The 17,457-nt window shown below is 46.0% G+C and overlaps 1 protein-coding gene across 21 annotated transcripts in view; it reads left to right on the top strand.

Annotated features, from left to right (window-relative positions):
• mef2cb (myocyte enhancer factor 2cb) overlaps positions 1 to 17,457 on the top strand; it is a 58,233-nt gene that overhangs the window by 30,836 nt on the left and 9,940 nt on the right. For 11 of the 21 annotated variants that reach the window (XM_070965041.1, XM_070965035.1, XM_070965030.1 and 8 more), the window contains exons 3-4: positions 528 to 731; positions 15,275 to 15,418. In XM_070965041.1, the coding sequence (XP_070821142.1) occupies positions 528 to 731; positions 15,275 to 15,418 (348 nt within the window). Of the gene's footprint in view, positions 1 to 527; positions 732 to 15,274; positions 15,419 to 15,596; positions 15,735 to 17,457 lie in introns of all 21 variants that reach the window. The other 10 variants (XM_070965036.1, XM_070965037.1, XM_070965040.1 and 7 more) reach the window with 3 other exon arrangements.

Below are 17,457 nucleotides of genomic sequence, written 5' to 3'. Positions count from 1 at the left end.
CTCAGCTATTTTTTAGATTAAAATACTTATAGGTGTGTGTATTTTTTATCGTTTTTTTGTTGTTGTTTGTCGTTCAGGCCGTATGAAAGGGATGATTTAAGGTGACAAATGTTCCATGATGAACCTTTCTGCGCTTTGATGTACAAGCAATAACTGATCTTCTTTACCGTTATCTGTCTGAGACAGAGCGTTTTCAGTTCCTTAAATGTAAGCCCAGCTTCTTTTTTTTTCTTTTTTTCCTGGTATAGTGGATGGGCTGTTGCAGTCAGGTGGTGTTGAACCATCAGCAGACTTCACTGTGTTTTAATGCTGAACCACATCTTTTAACAAGGAAAAGTTATTACTCCAGATTCCTCTTTATTCTGAGTGAATATGTCGAACCTCCGGGACTTTTTTGCTGTGATGAAATGTTTACTACAAATAAAAAAAAAGCTTACCAGATTTGGTGTGGTGACAGTTATCTATACATTGTTCTCACCTCAGCTAATCGTTAGCCGCTAATTTCTTTATCTCCTTCTTCTACCTAGGTGACATTTACAAAGCGAAAGTTTGGCCTGATGAAGAAGGCGTATGAGCTGAGCGTGCTGTGTGACTGTGAGATTGCCCTGATCATCTTCAACAGCACCAACAAGCTGTTCCAGTACGCCAGCACAGACATGGACAAGGTCCTGCTTAAATACACCGAGTACAACGAGCCCCACGAGAGCAGGACCAACTCCGATATTGTGGAGGTAAGTTACATGGAAACGCAGACGGCGCACATGCATGCGCGCACAGATGCGCGAGAGCACACGCGTGCACGGACACATGCACGCTCATGCAAACACACAGAAACGCACAAGCAGACAGATGGTGACAGCATTTGTGACTCATTCAGCAACCCTTACTTCTCTCTTTTGGTCCTCACACTGAATGTAGTGCAAGAAATAATTGCTCCCGTAGTCTGTCGGTCTTCCCCAAGGCTTCAGTCCCGATAATCACTTTTAAAAAAGGTACTTCAAGATTCACAGCACATCATTCAATTCAAGAAAATCTGTTGATTTAAATTGCTTCCTTGTGTCGTGTGTACTTTGCCACATAAAAGTGGTAGCCATCATTGATCCGGACCTCTCAGATTGTCCCCTGTGGTGTGCAGCCACCCACCGCTGCCTTTAACATCTTTTCACCATTGATGTGCCTCTTAGACGAGGATGTTGTTCTGGCTTGCTTTGGACACATGTCGCTGGTTTGGCTCAAGGCTATGCTAAACAGTGCTGTCAGGCCAGCCAGTGGGCAGGTAGATAAAGCAGGAAATGACGCTGGCACCCACCAGGATCCTTAAGCTCTCAACGTGAACCTGTTATGCAACATTCACACTGTAGCTCTGACAAACCTGCTGCGCCACACACACACACACAGACAGACACACACACAGACACGCATGCACTCATGCACAGTTTATCCTTTTCTCTTGTGCGCACACATTTATGCTCACACCATGCTTGCTGATTGAACTGCACCTGTCCCACAAAATAATGTTGAATAAATTGTATTTTTCGACTGTATGAAAAGTCACATACAGTATATTCAGTATTCCTTGTCTGCTCGCTACATGGATCCTTTAAACCAACATGATGCCTATATTGTGTTAAATATGCAAATCCAGATGGCATTTTTCAACCCTGTGACATTACATTAAATAGAAAATTCTACATGTGGTATACATTTCATGCATGTTTGTCTGTAATTCAGCATTAAAATATTGTTTGTGTTTCATGACTCCACTCATCTACCCATATATGGTAGTTTTTGAAATATTTCAAATGAAGCTTGGATTTTTTTGCAGTATAAATATTATGATAGATACACCAGGTACATTTTTTAGCAGCTCAGAGGTCACAGAAAACCTCAGCTGCGTCCATATGCTCGGGTTGTAATCCGACCAGCACCTGATGGTTGCATCTTGTTAATTTGTTAAATAAACGCGGTCACAATTTATGCACAACATTGTAAGTCTGCCATTGTCGGTTCAGGATTTTAAAAAGATCAAATGTAAAAGTGAGGAGCAGTTGAGATGTAATGAATGTTTACCGTGAGCGCACACATACCTATGGCGCTGGCTGGCCAGTTTAACACTGAATCAAACAGCATGTTTTTATCTTTTTGTATGGGTGTTGCTGGGCTCGTTGCCCAGCCGTGGACGGTCAGGCCCACCGGGAACACTCCTGCTATTCCAGATGGCACTATGCACCTGACTACAAACCTTTTGAATTTACACATTGATATTAATTGTGCTCTGCTTTGGAAGCAATTTGCCTCGCATTATTCCTTTCCTTTATATAATTACCTGTTTCTCCGTATCATGTTTGCAGGTTGAAAAAAGCAGCATGAATAAATGTATAGCAACATATTGTTAACGTAACAGTGGTCCGCTGTTGTCAGCATTGCTTTTGTTCCATCACCGTTTCCGTTTGGTGCAGTCAGATATGTAGTGTGTTAATGTAGCTCGTACATCAAGGGATACAGCACTCAACATATGGCTGACCTTAATGATGAAAACAAAGAGAATGGACCGGGTGCATTATCATGGACAATGTTTAGAGGCACAAATAAATCCAGTTGACACAGAATAAGAGCTTATTCTTTTTGCAATGAGATGCATGTGCTCTTATTCCCTTCCTATAATTCACATTATTGAGCCTATTTTTGAATTATTAATGGGGATGAGGCTATAACTTTATAAGCGAAGGCTCTTTTAAAACATGAAATCAGTTTTATTGTAGTTATAATATGTTTTGCAACTTAAAAACATCAAATAATCAGCAAAGCTGTTTACATCTAAGCTTAGTTTAAGTCTTATTAGAAATCCATATGAATTGCACAGCAAAATTAACCATACCCAAGTCTATCAGAAGGGATAAAAAATAATCCTCTATGCATTATATCATTTGCATTAACCCATTTAGCATCCACTCATATCCCGAGTGTGCCTGTAAGCACTGACATCCTTTATGCACCAAACCCTTCAGCCACTGTACAGTCAGTGCATTACCCTGCCCCAGCTCAGCCAATGAAGAGAGCTGTCACATGTTTCAGCAAGTGCCTGTGACGAGAGCTCCCCGCTTTGAGGCTCTCTCTTTAACTGTGTCTCCATTAGAGAGCAGAGGATGGCTAACGTGTAAACAGCCGTGTCAGGGGAAGACGCTGAACAGCCTAGTGGGGGTGAGTGCTGCGGAGCGCTACCTACACTGTGATCCCTGGAGGACTCACAGTGGGAGAAATCGATCTGAAGAGGCCTTCAGCCTTAGCCGCGGCGTGCTAACGGGATTGGCCACAGGGCTGACACCAGCACGTTTAGCAAGGGTGGGAGGGGCGGGGGGGAGCGAGGGGAACTGGGGGTTGGATCTCTCCCGCCGAGCCTTGTGTGCCGCTGCTAGGCTACGTCACAGGTGCAGGAACGTGGGTGGGTTGTTGAGTTTGGGGGGAGGCAGGAGAGAAGCGGACTTCCCGTTGAGATGGCAGGATGATGAGGAGGAGGTCAAGAACAAGATGAGCGGCTAGATTTAAGGACAGAATCCCCCACAGAGAAACAATAACAGCTTAGATGCGGCATCCGATAGGTGGCATATTTAATTTCAAATTTGGAGAGTGCTCTTCTTTTGAAGTATACAAAATGCATGCATCTCTCTGCCTCTGTTGCTGCTTTGCCTGAAGGTGTAGTGGGAGGAGAGACAGAGGTAGGGGAGCGGAGCTCAGAGTGTGGGCGGCTGGCATAGAGGCCTGCTACATTAGCAATAAAGCTCTATGTAATTAGCATGTCTTTGGTTGATAATTAGCGTTGTTGAGAGAGTGGCACAGAGAGTGTTGCACAGCCTCTCTAGCTACAGCATGTTTACAAGAGGCTGGAGGGCTTTTTTCCTCTCACCCTCACTCCTTTTCTCTTTTTTCATACAGTTTTTCATTGAACGCACATACATAAAAAAAAAATAGTATGTTTTTTCCGTTATGTTGAATCTATGTAGAGGTCACCGGGTGTATGTGAGAGACAGAAATAGGGAGAGAGAGAGAGAAAGAGCAGTGCTAAAGAAGGTCTTGATGACTCACTTGAAAACAGTCTCAGCTGGGAATGACACTTCCACAAATATCTGTGAAAGCAAAAGACCAAGAAACCAAAGCTAACCCTCCTCTGAGCGCAAGTTGTAAAACAAAAGAGGCATTGCTAATCAAAATGGCTACAAGTTATTATCGTCACATCCGCGATGCATGACACCCAGAAACCAACAGTAATCACATGAATACAGTAGCAATTCCAAACAAACCGAGGAACTGTTTTTCATTTTTCATGTTTTCAATGGTGCCATTTAATCTCAAACTGCATGTACTGCCACGCAGGGTACAGCGGTGTCTACGCTCCCCCCCCAGAGATTGTAATAAAACATGTACTGCACCGTGTCATCAGCCGCCACGCAAACAATCGAGGAGGTCCACTTAATTAATGCTAATTGTTCAAAGAGACATCTAAGCTCATCTCGGCTCTCGTAGCTTGATGAGAGCAGACGCGGAGGCAGAACCTCCATCACTGGCTGTCCAAGTGTGTCGTCCTGGCAGGTCTACAGTACACTCTGAGTCTGGCTCCAGATAAAACAGTCAAACATGCAGATAGATTTCCTATACTTGCTGTCTGCCAGGCCGGTTTCCTGGACATGTGAACGGCATTAGAGGAGAAATGGGAAGCCGTGTTGGGAAGTGACAAGAGAATAGATCCATCTCTCCCTTTTCCTCTCTTTTTACTCCTGCTTAAGAACAATCACTTTGAGCTCCTATTGGTGATTTATGATGCCAGTGTGGGGGTTGTTAATTGCAATAGCACATGAAAGAGTCCTTTCTTTCCCCTCCCGATGATTGCAGCCTAAACCTAAGCGGCGCTGGCTGGTTCTTGCTGTGATTGAATGGCCCCAAATCCAACAACACACTTGGGCTGTGCCAAATCCCTGCTCCACAATATGTTTGTTTTCCCCTCTGTTGAAACAAAGAACACAGGTTTGTGAAACAACTAAAGGGTTAGTGAGTGAACTGTGATAGCTGTACCCCCCCATGCCTGGATATACTTGAGTGGAAGGAGGCGAGCACGCTGTAATATTTGTGTTACACAGTATGCACACACACAAAAGTGAGTTTGGCCTGTGTAAGTGTGTGCTCGCAATGGCTGCTCTGCACGGGTGTTTGCGTGTGTACATACATGGTGGCAATTGGCTCGAACCCCGCGGAGCTGACGGCATTGTGATGACCTCAGCCAGCACAGCACACTCTGATGCCATTGGCTCAAGAATCACATGGAGTGGCACATGGCCCTTGGTGCTGAGCAGACCTGCCTACCTGCCAGAAGAACGGCCGTTGGCCAATCCCATTTCCAGCAGATTAACCTAATCTGAAAGTTCAGCTCACCCTGTAATCTTAAACAGCAGCAGCAGGGATCTGGCTCTCCACCGATCCTCAACTCATTTCTCTGCCTTCTTTTCTCCTCCCTCTCCCTCCATGTGCACCAAGAAGGAACTATTGAATGAGAGGGGGAAGGGGGGGACAGAGGGATGGATGAGTGCAAGAAGGGAAGGAGGGAGGGAAAGAGGGATGGAGGGAGGAAGGCTGGTAATTATTTCCAAAGGTCATTCTGTTAATGACTACCCGCTTGGCTAATGAGATTCAGCAAAGCTCCCTCACCATGTTTCACCCTGCGTATGTTTCACCCGTGTGCCGAGATGTGTGAGAAGCACAGGTGTGATTTCAGCCCAGTGACAGTCCACTAGAGCGAGGGAGGGAAAGCAGGGGGGAGGGTGGGGGGTGTAAATGAAGAAACATAAAGGGAAAATAAATCAAGCACGTATGTCTGGGAGATGGCAGAAAGAAAACGAGTAATGTGGCATATCCACACAGTTTAGCGCATGTCTTGCACAATGTTTCAATTGGCAATTTCCTCACACTCTAACAGACACCTCAAAAATCTCCTTCTTTATTCATTTAAACGCCTTTTTCTCCGCTTTCTCATAATATTCTTGCAAGTCAACGGGACATGTGATCTCCCTCTCTGAAGTGCCAGTGTGCTCATGTTCTGCCTCGCTCTTGTGAAAATATTTTCCAGCATGTGTGCTATTTTATGTGCTTATTTGGTTTCTAAACAGCATGGAGAACATTAGCCTTAAGGAGTTTTCTGTGTTGATCAGCTCACTGAATGACTTCTTCTCATGGCTCTCAAATACTGTATAATTACTCCGGCTTGAATGCCTTCACTAATTTACCCTCTGCGATTTTGACATGTGTCAGCATCCAAGAGAAATAAGGGAATCATGTCATATCTCCTGTCTTACAGTTGTCCACAGTAATTTTGCATGGAGTCATTTCGAGGTTTTAGGATAAGGCGCATGTGGTGAAACATGAGGTGGAGGTGAGGGGTGGGGCTGTCGCAGCGATCACAGGGCCTCAGTGTTTACAAGTGACGAAGCGATTGGCAAGGCTTGTTTTTCCTTGGGAGCTGAGGATTAAGGTCTGAAGCTGCTTTGACTGACTAAGTAAATTAACCTTGCGACATTGGCGAGATAACAGTGCAGCAGTTCGTTAAAACAAAGATCCTGATGACAGTGCGTGTGCACGCTTAAACGCAACTTCAAAAAAGAAAATGCTAGTTAGTACGTGAGGTTGAGAATTAGGCCCACATGTTGAAGAGTGGGCGAGAGAAACCACTGTCAATAACTTTTCACACATCTCTGCTTTCAGTTCATACTTTGTATTTACAGTGTTAACAATGGTAGAATCGAAATCGTTCACAGACTTATAAAGAAGCTCAAAGGTTGGTGGAAAAAATAAACAAGCTACCACATACTATATACAGTATATGCGAAACATCTGTCTGGCGTTGAAAGTGTCGTGAAGTTCAACAACAGAGCTGCGCCTTTGTCCTCCCCCTTTTCCTGTCTACACCCTTCTCCGTCCCCTTCTGTTTGGCCCCGAAGCCTCGCTCAGAAAAATGTCTGCTCTGTCGCGTAGGAAAGGGTGTTGAGACAGCAAAACGAGAAATAGCCGTCCGTGTTTTCCTCTAAATGCATCCATGTCGATGTGATTGGTACTGAGCTCACCACATAAAAACCAGTTTGTTAGAAGGTCAGAATAAAGCACACACACCCCCAAAAAACAACCACCACCATCGCTGTCTTTTATTTGATGTACTTTTTTCCTAATAAATGCCTCAAAAAGTGGTAGCGGTCTAAATATAGTGTGTGGTGAAGCTAAAAATAGTTGCCTGGCTGGCGGTCCTTGCTGGGAGAGGGTAGAAGAATAGGCATGGAATCTCTCTTTCTCTTTCTCTCTCTCTTTTTGCCCCCCCCCTTGTGTTTGAAACCGGGTGGGTGGGGGTTGTTTTTGAAACAGAGGAGTGAGTAAGCGAAGTGTCAGGCTATTCATTCAGCCTCCGACTCTCTCTCTTCTTGAGGATTGACCATGAAAAGCTGCCCTCGGCGACCACATGCATAAGACCATCGGCCCGAGACCCCGCGGTGCCCATAAACATTTGATGCCTTGTATAAAGACCTCCGTTATTTAATTCACTTGTTTTTCTCCCGCCACACTCCACCAAACAGTGGCTTCCTGTCTGCTTGTTTCCAGAAATTTTTTATTGGAGAAAGTACTGGAAAGCGATGTTATCTCTGTCAATAGAATTAAGTGTGCTTTAATCAGCAGGTTTTCTTATAAAACCAAAGAAAAGTGACAAACCCTGAGAGGCATCACCCTCACAGCTCCGCTTCCTCGCACAGCTCCACATTGTCTGCACACGAGAACACATCTGTCTGCGGCGCCGGCCTCAGACATGAAGAGAACAAGTTTACTGAGTTCCTATTTTATAGACTATATGCTTCCACTTTTTAAGAGAGGCTAAAAGCAAGATGACAGATAATGTATGTGATCTAAAGGCTGAGCATTTTATTCCACATCAGACGGCCGCTGCCCAGAAAAGCAGAACCTCAGACAAGAAACTAAGTAGCACTTGGATCTCTGTCAGAGGTGTTTTTTAAGGTCAATACATTGAAGCGGAAGTCTGAGGTACTCACACAACAACAAAAAGAGGTTTTAAAAATAGACTGTTTGAAATGTGCCAATATGTGGTCCCTGTGGTGTGGAGCGGTGAAAAAGGCAGGCCACTTCTGAGGACACGCTGCCAAAAGGCAAGGCTTTTCCACTACACAGCCCAAAACAATTCACGCCAGCCATTAAGATGAAATGATGCCTTGTTCTTTGAAACTATTTGTGGAAAATTCAGAATAATGAAGATCTATTTTTATAGATGGCATTCCCTGCCCTGCCCGGAGCTTCCCCCCTGGCCCCAGCCCCTCCCCTGCCATGATCGCTGCTTTGGACAGGGTGTGGAAACTCAAGGTCACAGTATAGAGGTCAACCGGCTGGTCATTGTTACTCAAGGCCTCCCTCAGGCTCCCTTTTCCTGCTGTGGCACCAAGCGATAAGAGACAGTGAGACAAAAGACGATAAGTGACGATCGGTGGGGGGACAAAGAAGGAACAGAGGATGGCTGGAGGGGGACTCAGTTTTACCCAGTGCCACCCTAAGAGAGCTGGAGTCACTTTGCTGAGGCTGTTACTGTCTGACAAACTTGTTTAATTGAAGGCTTTCTTGATAATGTCACGGTCCACTCACATACGTGGCACTGCATAAACTTCTCATGTGGCTTTGCAGCATGCACAGCGGGCATGCGAGTGTTTTCCACCCAAAATATAGCCCTGACAAATTGATTTTTATGTTGAATCAGAAATATGTATAGACATATTCTCATTTCTGTCATTTGAATAGAGACGTATTATGCAACTGGAGTGTAGACGGGCTGAAAGATGGGTAGGTTGAGGGTGCAGACATAAGTGCCCTCTTTATTCAGTTTCACTGAGCTGGCATTGTGTCGCATAATGTCTATCTGGGTAATTATACAGTGTAGTGACTAGTTTGAATGACCACTTTGTTCCCAGGGCCGGGATGCTGCTGTAGCAAACAGTGTTGGATTCTGACATGTGCTTAGTGTTTGTCTATTCCATATGGGAAACACTGCACCATCTGGTATTGCGCTGTGTCCTGGCTGGCTAAGACTGTCTGTCTGTGAGTGGGCTCTCGTCTGCAGTGGGCTCTTCTTAATGGTGATTTTAGCACATGCACCATCAAAATGCCACAGTTTGGACGAATGTGGAGGAACCTTGTTGCGCACAGTCCCCCTGCTGTCTTGCTTTCTGTCCGTCCCACTTGCTCTCAGCACTTTTCTCTATTTTTGCTCTACCTCTCGCTCCCTTTTTTAATGTTTAGTCAATCTAGTAATCCCCTGACAGCTAGTAATTACACAGTTAGCCATCGTTATTACTGAACACACGACCACTTCGCCCAGGGATGATGGATCCCAGGCGCCAGCCTTTGATTCCTGATTATAGTGCAGCAGGGCACCAGGAGTAAGGGGCTTCAAAGCCACCAAATCACTGAAAAGCCATTGATGCGTCGTCTCAACCAGCGCATAGGGATGCACAGATGATGACTGAAAAAAAAAAAAAAAAAAAAAAAAACTAGGCAGGGACAGACTGTGATTTGGGGTCCCATTCCTCAGATTGGTAACCTACAAAATTAACCGTCTCCCCCCCAAATGCTAACTCACACACATGCACACACGCACACACACCATGTAGCCATCATCCATGGGCATGCCCCTCGACATGGTCCTGGCATGTTCAAACCACGCTTCATGAAACTGTGGCCTTCTTGCCTTTGGTCTGCCATCTGCTTCCAATAAGCTAAGCCAGCCTGATCCCTCTGATGTTCCCTCCACTCTGAAAAGCAGAGAGAAAGAAAGAGTGAGCGAGAGAGACAGAGAGAGTGGGGGGGGGGGGGGGGGCAAAAACGAGAGCAAGTAAGAATGAGCCAGACAGACAGAAAAAGAAATAGAAATAAGGAGAATGGGAACACATTTCAAACATACTATTAGCCCATCCCTGCCGCGAGCAAGGCCACCCTGAGTGTGCTTATTGTGCAGTGGTGCTGGGGGGTCTTAATCCACAGCGGGTCCACTTCATGACCACCTCCATCTTGTTATTTGTGATGGGAAGGGACAACGTTTCTCCCCGCCGCCTCACCCCTACTGACACCAAGCCACACTGCTCCTTACCAATCTGCGCTGACGAAATTGGGTTTGTCAATTGGTAAAAGCGAGGCAGCTCCCTGTTGTCCTGCGGTTTCCAAACTGTTCCTCTTTTTGTCACTTTTTTCCCTCTGAAACAATCCCGAGCTAAATCTTAGGTCTGTAAGTTAGGATACTGGGTATTTTTTTAGGTTAAACCTGTCATCTTCCATTCAGACTTTTGCACATTGTGTGAATTAAAAAAGCCTATTTAATTATTGTAGCCTCTAGCTTCAGCTGACATTTTCATGAAGATTATTGAGAAGCCCTTTTAAATTAAATTGCGGTTCATTTTTGGGTCCGAAACCAGTTACTGAAAAGACTGTAGTGCATACTGTAGGTGCACCCTGTGGTCACACTCAGCCTACACACATTCTCACACATTCTGAAGGCAGGTCTGTACAATTTGCATACTGTCATGTCTTCAAGGAATATCTCTGATCGTCAGAGTGAATCAATCTGTTCTCTACCATTTTTAACATTGTGACAAACAGAGGCTGAGACCCTGCCAGGCAAAGCTGTTTATTCCAGTACCATTTTATTATATTTTAACAGCACAGCAAACATGATTAACCATAAGTGGCACAGTTATTAATGCTTTTATATTGTGCTCGTCTGTCAGCGACTTGTTTTCCGTCGACTGCTGAAATGTACTGCAAAACCATAAACTGCTGCATTTATTGGGGGAAAGTCTTTGTTCCCTTGCACAATACTGTCTTCTTTCATAAGTCTTGATTTTGCTTGCAATAGTATGTGTATTCTGAAGACCATACAGTGTTGGCAAAGATATAAAAGGCCCATTATAAACTGGCTGTTTTTGTGCAGGGTTTTTGCACTGATGCTGTCAGCCGTTGGGTTGAAGACATTGAGAAACATTCATCGGCCTGGCTGTCGCCAATAGCCATAAACACAATATTGAATGTGTCGTACCCTTCAGCCACTGCCAAGATAACTGCAGAGGGGAACGGTCAGCAATGAAACTTCTTCCAAACACAACCCGTCAACTAGTCTATCAGAAAGATGTAGCCATCACGCCAACAGTGTTTTGACTCGGCTTCTGTTGAGATGGGCTGGTTTTTGCAGAAAATCCAGGGAAGAGGACAGAAGCGGGGAGACAGAGACAGACTGAGCAGCAGACTGAGACGGAAAGATGGGGGCAGAAAGACGGATAGAGGGATAGAGAGGGTGAGCAGGGTGGCAGAATGCCGAGCAGACGGATCCTGGTATGGCAGGAGCTCTGGGCAGGCGTCAGCTGTCCCTAGCAGACCCCCTGGGGCCACCCAGAATTCACACCCAAATACCCTCCACAGTTTTTCTCAAGAGCTTCATGAAGTTAGCACCCACACCCCAAACTATGAAAGGCTGCAATTCTCCTGTAGTTAAAACACCAGATAAGCCAAATCTTTGACAGCAAGCGATAAAAACCATGAATCTCTCGTAGCTCGCGTCTGCTTCGCTCAACCTCCGATTATCTCGATCCAGTCAAGGTTGCCTCTCGCGGCCTTGCTCACCGTACTCCTCCAGCTCATCTCAGCCCAGCCTAGTCGAGGCCAGCCTAGCCGAGGGTACGGCGCTGAAGGGTACCGATGAGACGGGTGTCTAAATATGTAGGACGCCGTGTCTATGCTGCGCCTGCTTCACACAGGCCCTGTGACAAGTCGAGTCATGAGGGAGCATCATGAAGAAGGAGTTTAATTAGGAGCAAGCCTCCAAAGGGGCCACGGAGAAAGACACAGAGCCAAGCAAGCATACACAGCTTTTTTGCAGTCTTTCCTCTCTGTCATACTTTTTCTCCTCCTTCTCTCACACTTACTGTACTCACTCTCCCGCAGCCTGCCTGGTGACTGTTCACATTGTAGTAGCTTGTAGCTGTTTGCTTTAGCTTCCCCTCTTTGTCCATCGATCTCATGAACTGGTTTCTCACGTCCCCGAACATCCACATTTTGCCATTTTTCTCTGTCGTGTTAAACAGTAGCAGGAACGCAGGAAACTTTAGTCTTTTTCAATAACTTTGTGAAAAAAGAGAAAAAAATCATCAATTAATTAATGGTGAAAAATGGCGCTTTTGTAAACAGAGGCAGTAAAATGGCTTAAATAATGCTCTACAAAAAGTTTTCCTTTTATGCCAGCAGTCATTTTGTAAGAGGAAAATAATGAGTGTTTCTTTATGAAACTGAAAATCCTAGCTACGTGATAAATTGAATCATTTTAATATAAGAATGATAATCTGGGTGACGATTTTGTGCATAAAATTCTTGGCACAAATGAACTCCACCAAGTGTTTTGTTTAAACCTCAGCCTATTAGCATATTCCTCTTACCCTTGCTCCTCTTTATTTCAATATGAGGGCAGCGGCTCTTTTTCCAATGATCGTTATTCTCTCGGTCATTTTGAAATATATGGTTTGATGTGTCTCATATAGTGATGACGTCACTGAATAACAGACTCAAAGCCTTGTTTGGAGCAGCGGTGGAGGGCTCTGTGGAGCAGAGCCATGAAATACAAAACAAATGCAGGGCACAGATAAAGCAATGGGCTATTAGAGGAGAGGAAAAGATATAGGATGACAAGAGTAAGGCAGCAGGGTGTTGAGGGCGCAGGAGTGAGAGGCCCTTCTATGGCTATGAGCACTTTCAACAGATCTGATTGGTTGCCGGCCTGTGTGTCAGCCTTTGGCAACAGGTGTGATGTCTTTAAACAGGTGGGCATAACTGGGATGAGTAGCATACTGCCCTTGTACCGCACCCTCAATGTGCTGAGCCCTGCTGGAAAGCTAAGCCTGGGCCACATGCTTCATAGTCATATAACACTCACGTCCTGGCTGCCTGCACCCCATCAACACCCAATGCAACCATTGCCCAACCCCCTGCCAGACCACCAGCTCAGTTGCCCCATATGGGTGTCACCTTTACCCCAGCCCTCGTTCTCCTCTCCCAGAATGGAAGTGAATCTCTCGTGCACTCGGCGGCGGTAGGTGGTGGAAATCTGTGCAAGTAGGAAGAAAAGTTGTGTTTTTTCTTACATTCTCCTGTGAACGGAAAAGGCCAGCGGTTCAGCTCTCGTCAGTTCGATATGATGCATCGCCAAGGCCAGAATGAAACTACACAAAAGAAACAGCAAAAGTTTTACATCTCACGCCTTTGCCAAAAAAGACAGCATGCTAAACCTCTGCAACCCCTTTGTTCTTTTGACTCATCCACCTCAGATCGAGCAAGAGTGCCTGATTCACCGCAGGTCTGTTAGAAGTCAGATCTCCTGCATCTCCTTGGTTGATTTGCTTGGTGTGATTTCCTGAAGACTGTCAAAGATGTGAGAGACGCTTTCAAATTCTGAATTCCAGATTTCCACTCTGGGGGCCAAGTGAGGATTCAGAGAGAGAAAGAGGAGAGCCAGCAAATGTTGACACGCTTACAGTAGCTGCCTCGCCACGAGACGCCTCAGGAATCAAACAGTTATCGCACACACAAAAGAAGCCCTCTAAGTTCACTAAAACCACACTCAAAACAGGCCTTTGTTGTGCTGACATGAGAGATGACTGGATTGTTATTTGTTTTCTAAACAGGCAGATCGCTCCCTGTCACTTCTGCTGCTGGTTGTGATGGAGTTGCTCGCGCTCGTATCTCTTCCGCGAGCGAGCGCTGACGGAGACAAACAAATGAGAGGAAGAAGTTCACCGAGATTAACTTATCTTAGCATCCATCTCCCTCCCTTCTCCTGCTCGGTCTCTCTTTCTCTCTTTTTTTTTTTTCTCTCGACGCTAACACCCACTCTCACACACCCACACAGGCACACACAAACACAGACTCATTCCCCTCTTTCCCCTCCCACACACACACACACACACACACCAGAAGACACACACACACACTGCATATACAGAAAGACAGAGACGCACACACTTGATCAGCATCAAATACAGGGTGTGCTAAAGTAAATTTAATTACGTCTGTCTGATATGGAGCTTCAGATGAAAGTAGGAGAGCGCAGTGTGAAGCGACGACTGCACAGACAGGAGCAGGCCCGTGATATTCCTCCTGTAGACTAATCTCCCTTTATTAAAGCCAGGAGGAGAGAGGGAAAGGGGAGTTGGGTGGAGGGGGGGTGGTGGTGGTGAGAGAGAAACTGAAAGGGGGTTGGAGAGGAGAAGGGGGGGGGAGGCTTTGATGAGATCTCTAACTGTCAGCTACTGTACTTTTCCTCTCTTCTGCTCTGTCTTTGTCTCTCACTTTGCGAGGCAAATGAACACAGCAGCCATCGGTGCGCGCCCGCTCGCTCAAGCAAACGCACCCTCGTGCTATCACACGCCGTAATGCGCTCGGAAACTTATCCCTGTTGTTATGCTTGTCAACAATATCTAAAAAAGGACGGAGGCAGCTCTCTCTCCCTCTTACGCGCTCTTTGTGTCTCTCTTCCACTCGGAGGGAGTGGTGAGCGAGTGGAGTGTGTGCTTTCCTGCTGTTTTCTGGCCACTCTAATGGGGGCAGGTGGCCATCAGGTGGCCAAAACAGAAACTGCCGCATTTAATAGCACGCACACGCACCATAGTCATGAACTCCAGCACCTCTGCTGTTTTAAGTCTTTTTCATGACCCACTGATGATTATGGTTATAAAATTGTGTTTTGCTTTTATGACTTTTCCTTTTCCTGTGTAATTATGAGGTTTCAAGGTCCCGTGATTTGTCGTTTTGGTCAGGAGTTTGATCATTTGTTATGTCTTGTTATTGGATGCAATTAAATCCTTTGTGCCATCTTGAGTGTTTAGCTGCATGTTTATTTGTTCACAAAGCAGCCAGCGTATGCATCCTCGTGTCGCCTCACATTTACGGAGGTTAGAATGGAGCCTGCCAAAATGATTCATCCAAAAGGTTATAGATCTTTTGTGGAACAAAAAAGAGAAAAAAAAAGACTTTTGGAAATGTATTAACAATGGCCAGATACTTCCCTCTGATTGGACTTTTGTCGGGATCGATTCTAAAAGGTGCCTCCTCACAGTTCATCACCATTTGTCCCCCCCAAGCTGTTCACCTGGGTTGCTGTTCCCTACCCCAAAAGCCCTTCAACAATATTGTGCAACTGCTCTGTTTGCAGACATTGAGAAAGAAGGGCCTAAACGGCTGTGACAGCCCAGACCCCGACGCAGACGACTCGGTCGGCCACAGCCCCGAGTCTGAGGACAAGTACAGGAAAATAAACGAGGACATTGATCTGATGATCAGCAGACAGAGACTGTGTGTAAGTACCTCTCATTGAACCCCGAACCCTCCTCTCACCTTTCTTTCTTTTCTTTCCCCTTCCCCTCATGTGCTTTCTGTCACTTCGTCCTCGTTTTCGTCACCTGTTCCTACCACCCATCTCTCCGTCCCTTCGTCCGTGTCTCCCTCCGTCCACCTCTGGTTGTGGGACCTGGCAGGCGTTGAGCAAGAAGGAGAACAAAGGCGGCGAGAGCCCGGAGCTCGAGTCTGCTCTCATCCTCACCCCACGCACTGAGGAGAAATACAAACAGATTAATGAGGAGTTTGATCACATGATTAAAACTCATAAGATACCTGTAAGTACTGGGTTGAAGCTACGTTGCACCCTCAGCAGGCTAACAAATCGCTGACTGGCCGGTAACTGTTGAGCTAACCCAGCTAACCACCATTGTTTGCCACCAGACTAAACACCCAAAGTGAGAGTGAGAGTAAGACTACAGTGGGATTATATTGTATACTTACAGTGAAAGAAATGACAGCTCTTTGATTCTGCTTGATTACAGTTGAGGAGCGGTCCTCTAATTTGACATAACTGTAACCATAACTAGCAGGCATCTTGGCTATAGTAATTGCAGACGTTCTCTCATGACAAATTTTAACCTCACTGGGTTCCCTCCATGAACCCGTTACCCATAATGCCTTGCCTGGCTCTCAGGGGAGGTGCGGTCTGCATGTGCTTTTCCTTTTCCTGCACCAAAACACAGCGCTCAGTCACCCGCAACAACAAGGACAGACGCTGTGGCAATGAAGCAGCAGCAGACATTCAAACACTCCTCAGCACATCTCATAATACCTCAGAAAACCTAATTATCCTGCATCCTTGCTTAAATAGTTGAAGCCAAAATCTTGTGCAGCTTTAATAAAGCGTGTTTGTTAATGGACGTAGATATGTCAGCATATGTCAGTTGCAGAATTTATATTATGTCCTGTTAATTTTGCAGAGGAATCTACTCTGCAACCAGCTGCCAGAAACCTCAAAATAAAGGCTGCTTTCTATGTAAGCTGAGCCTGCCCTTCATTCAGAAAGCACCATATTGGAATGGTTAGCGCTGCAGCCTCACAGAGAAAGAGATAATTCCATGGTAGATCATTCAGAGAAGAACAGTAGTGTCTAAGCCGCGTGGAGCAGGGGGAGATGTGGTTAGAAGCAGTGCAGGGGTTGGTGAGCTGGGGTGGCGTGGCGGGGTGGAGTGGGTTTGGGATCGGAGCTGGGTGGGGATGGGGGTGGAACAGTAGTGGTGGTGTTGGGGGGGGACTCTGCACACAACAAGTGGCAGTTCAGCGTGTGGTCAGGGTGGCTGCCAAGCACTGGGCCTCTGGATTGCAGGGGACTGTTGAGGGGACTGCGGGGAGAGGCGGAAGAGGAAGATGAGCGAAAACAGGAAGGATGGCATCGGTTAAAGGACAGCTCACAGACGGGGCCCTAACACCCAGCGATGGGGTGTGTGTGCACGCAACTGTGCACACAGACACAGCTTCCCCCACCGCACAGAGAAGTCATGAGGTAGAAAAACTCCAGCGAGGAATCCGAGATGGAAGAAATTACTGAAAGTCTTCAAAAATAAAACCAGAGAGAGCCCCTCACTGGTTACGAAGCTTTTGGCTCGCCCACTCTTGTGTAAAGTTGCAGTAAAAGCGAAACGTGCAGAGGCTCGCAGTGAAATATGGTTAAAGTAATTGTCTTTGTACTTTGAAATAATATTTGGCCCGTGAAAAGCGTTTTGGCGAAGGGGAGAAGAAGATGAAGCAGCGCTAAGGCACATATCCCACTTCCACGCAAACCAGGCTGATGATCCCCCTGATGCGCTCCCTCCCTAACTCTGAGACACATGGCAGTAATTTAGGGCCCTATTTTCTACTTCCTAAAGCTAACATGCAGGATCAACCACTTCCAGGGCACTCCCAAGGTTAAGCCCTTCTGCCAAGTGACACAATAAACATGACAAACTAGACGCCTGGGGCCGGGCTACCTCTGCTCGTGTTCCTGATGAGACTGCTGACTGATCTGAGTCTACCACT

The sequence above is a fragment of the Chaetodon trifascialis genome, chromosome 6 (assembly GCF_039877785.1).
Source record: "Chaetodon trifascialis isolate fChaTrf1 chromosome 6, fChaTrf1.hap1, whole genome shotgun sequence".
Taxonomy (NCBI): Eukaryota; Metazoa; Chordata; class Actinopteri; order Chaetodontiformes; family Chaetodontidae; genus Chaetodon; species Chaetodon trifascialis.
The sequence above is the reverse complement of the archived record's forward strand: the minus strand, read 5'-3'. Positions and strand labels throughout refer to the sequence as shown.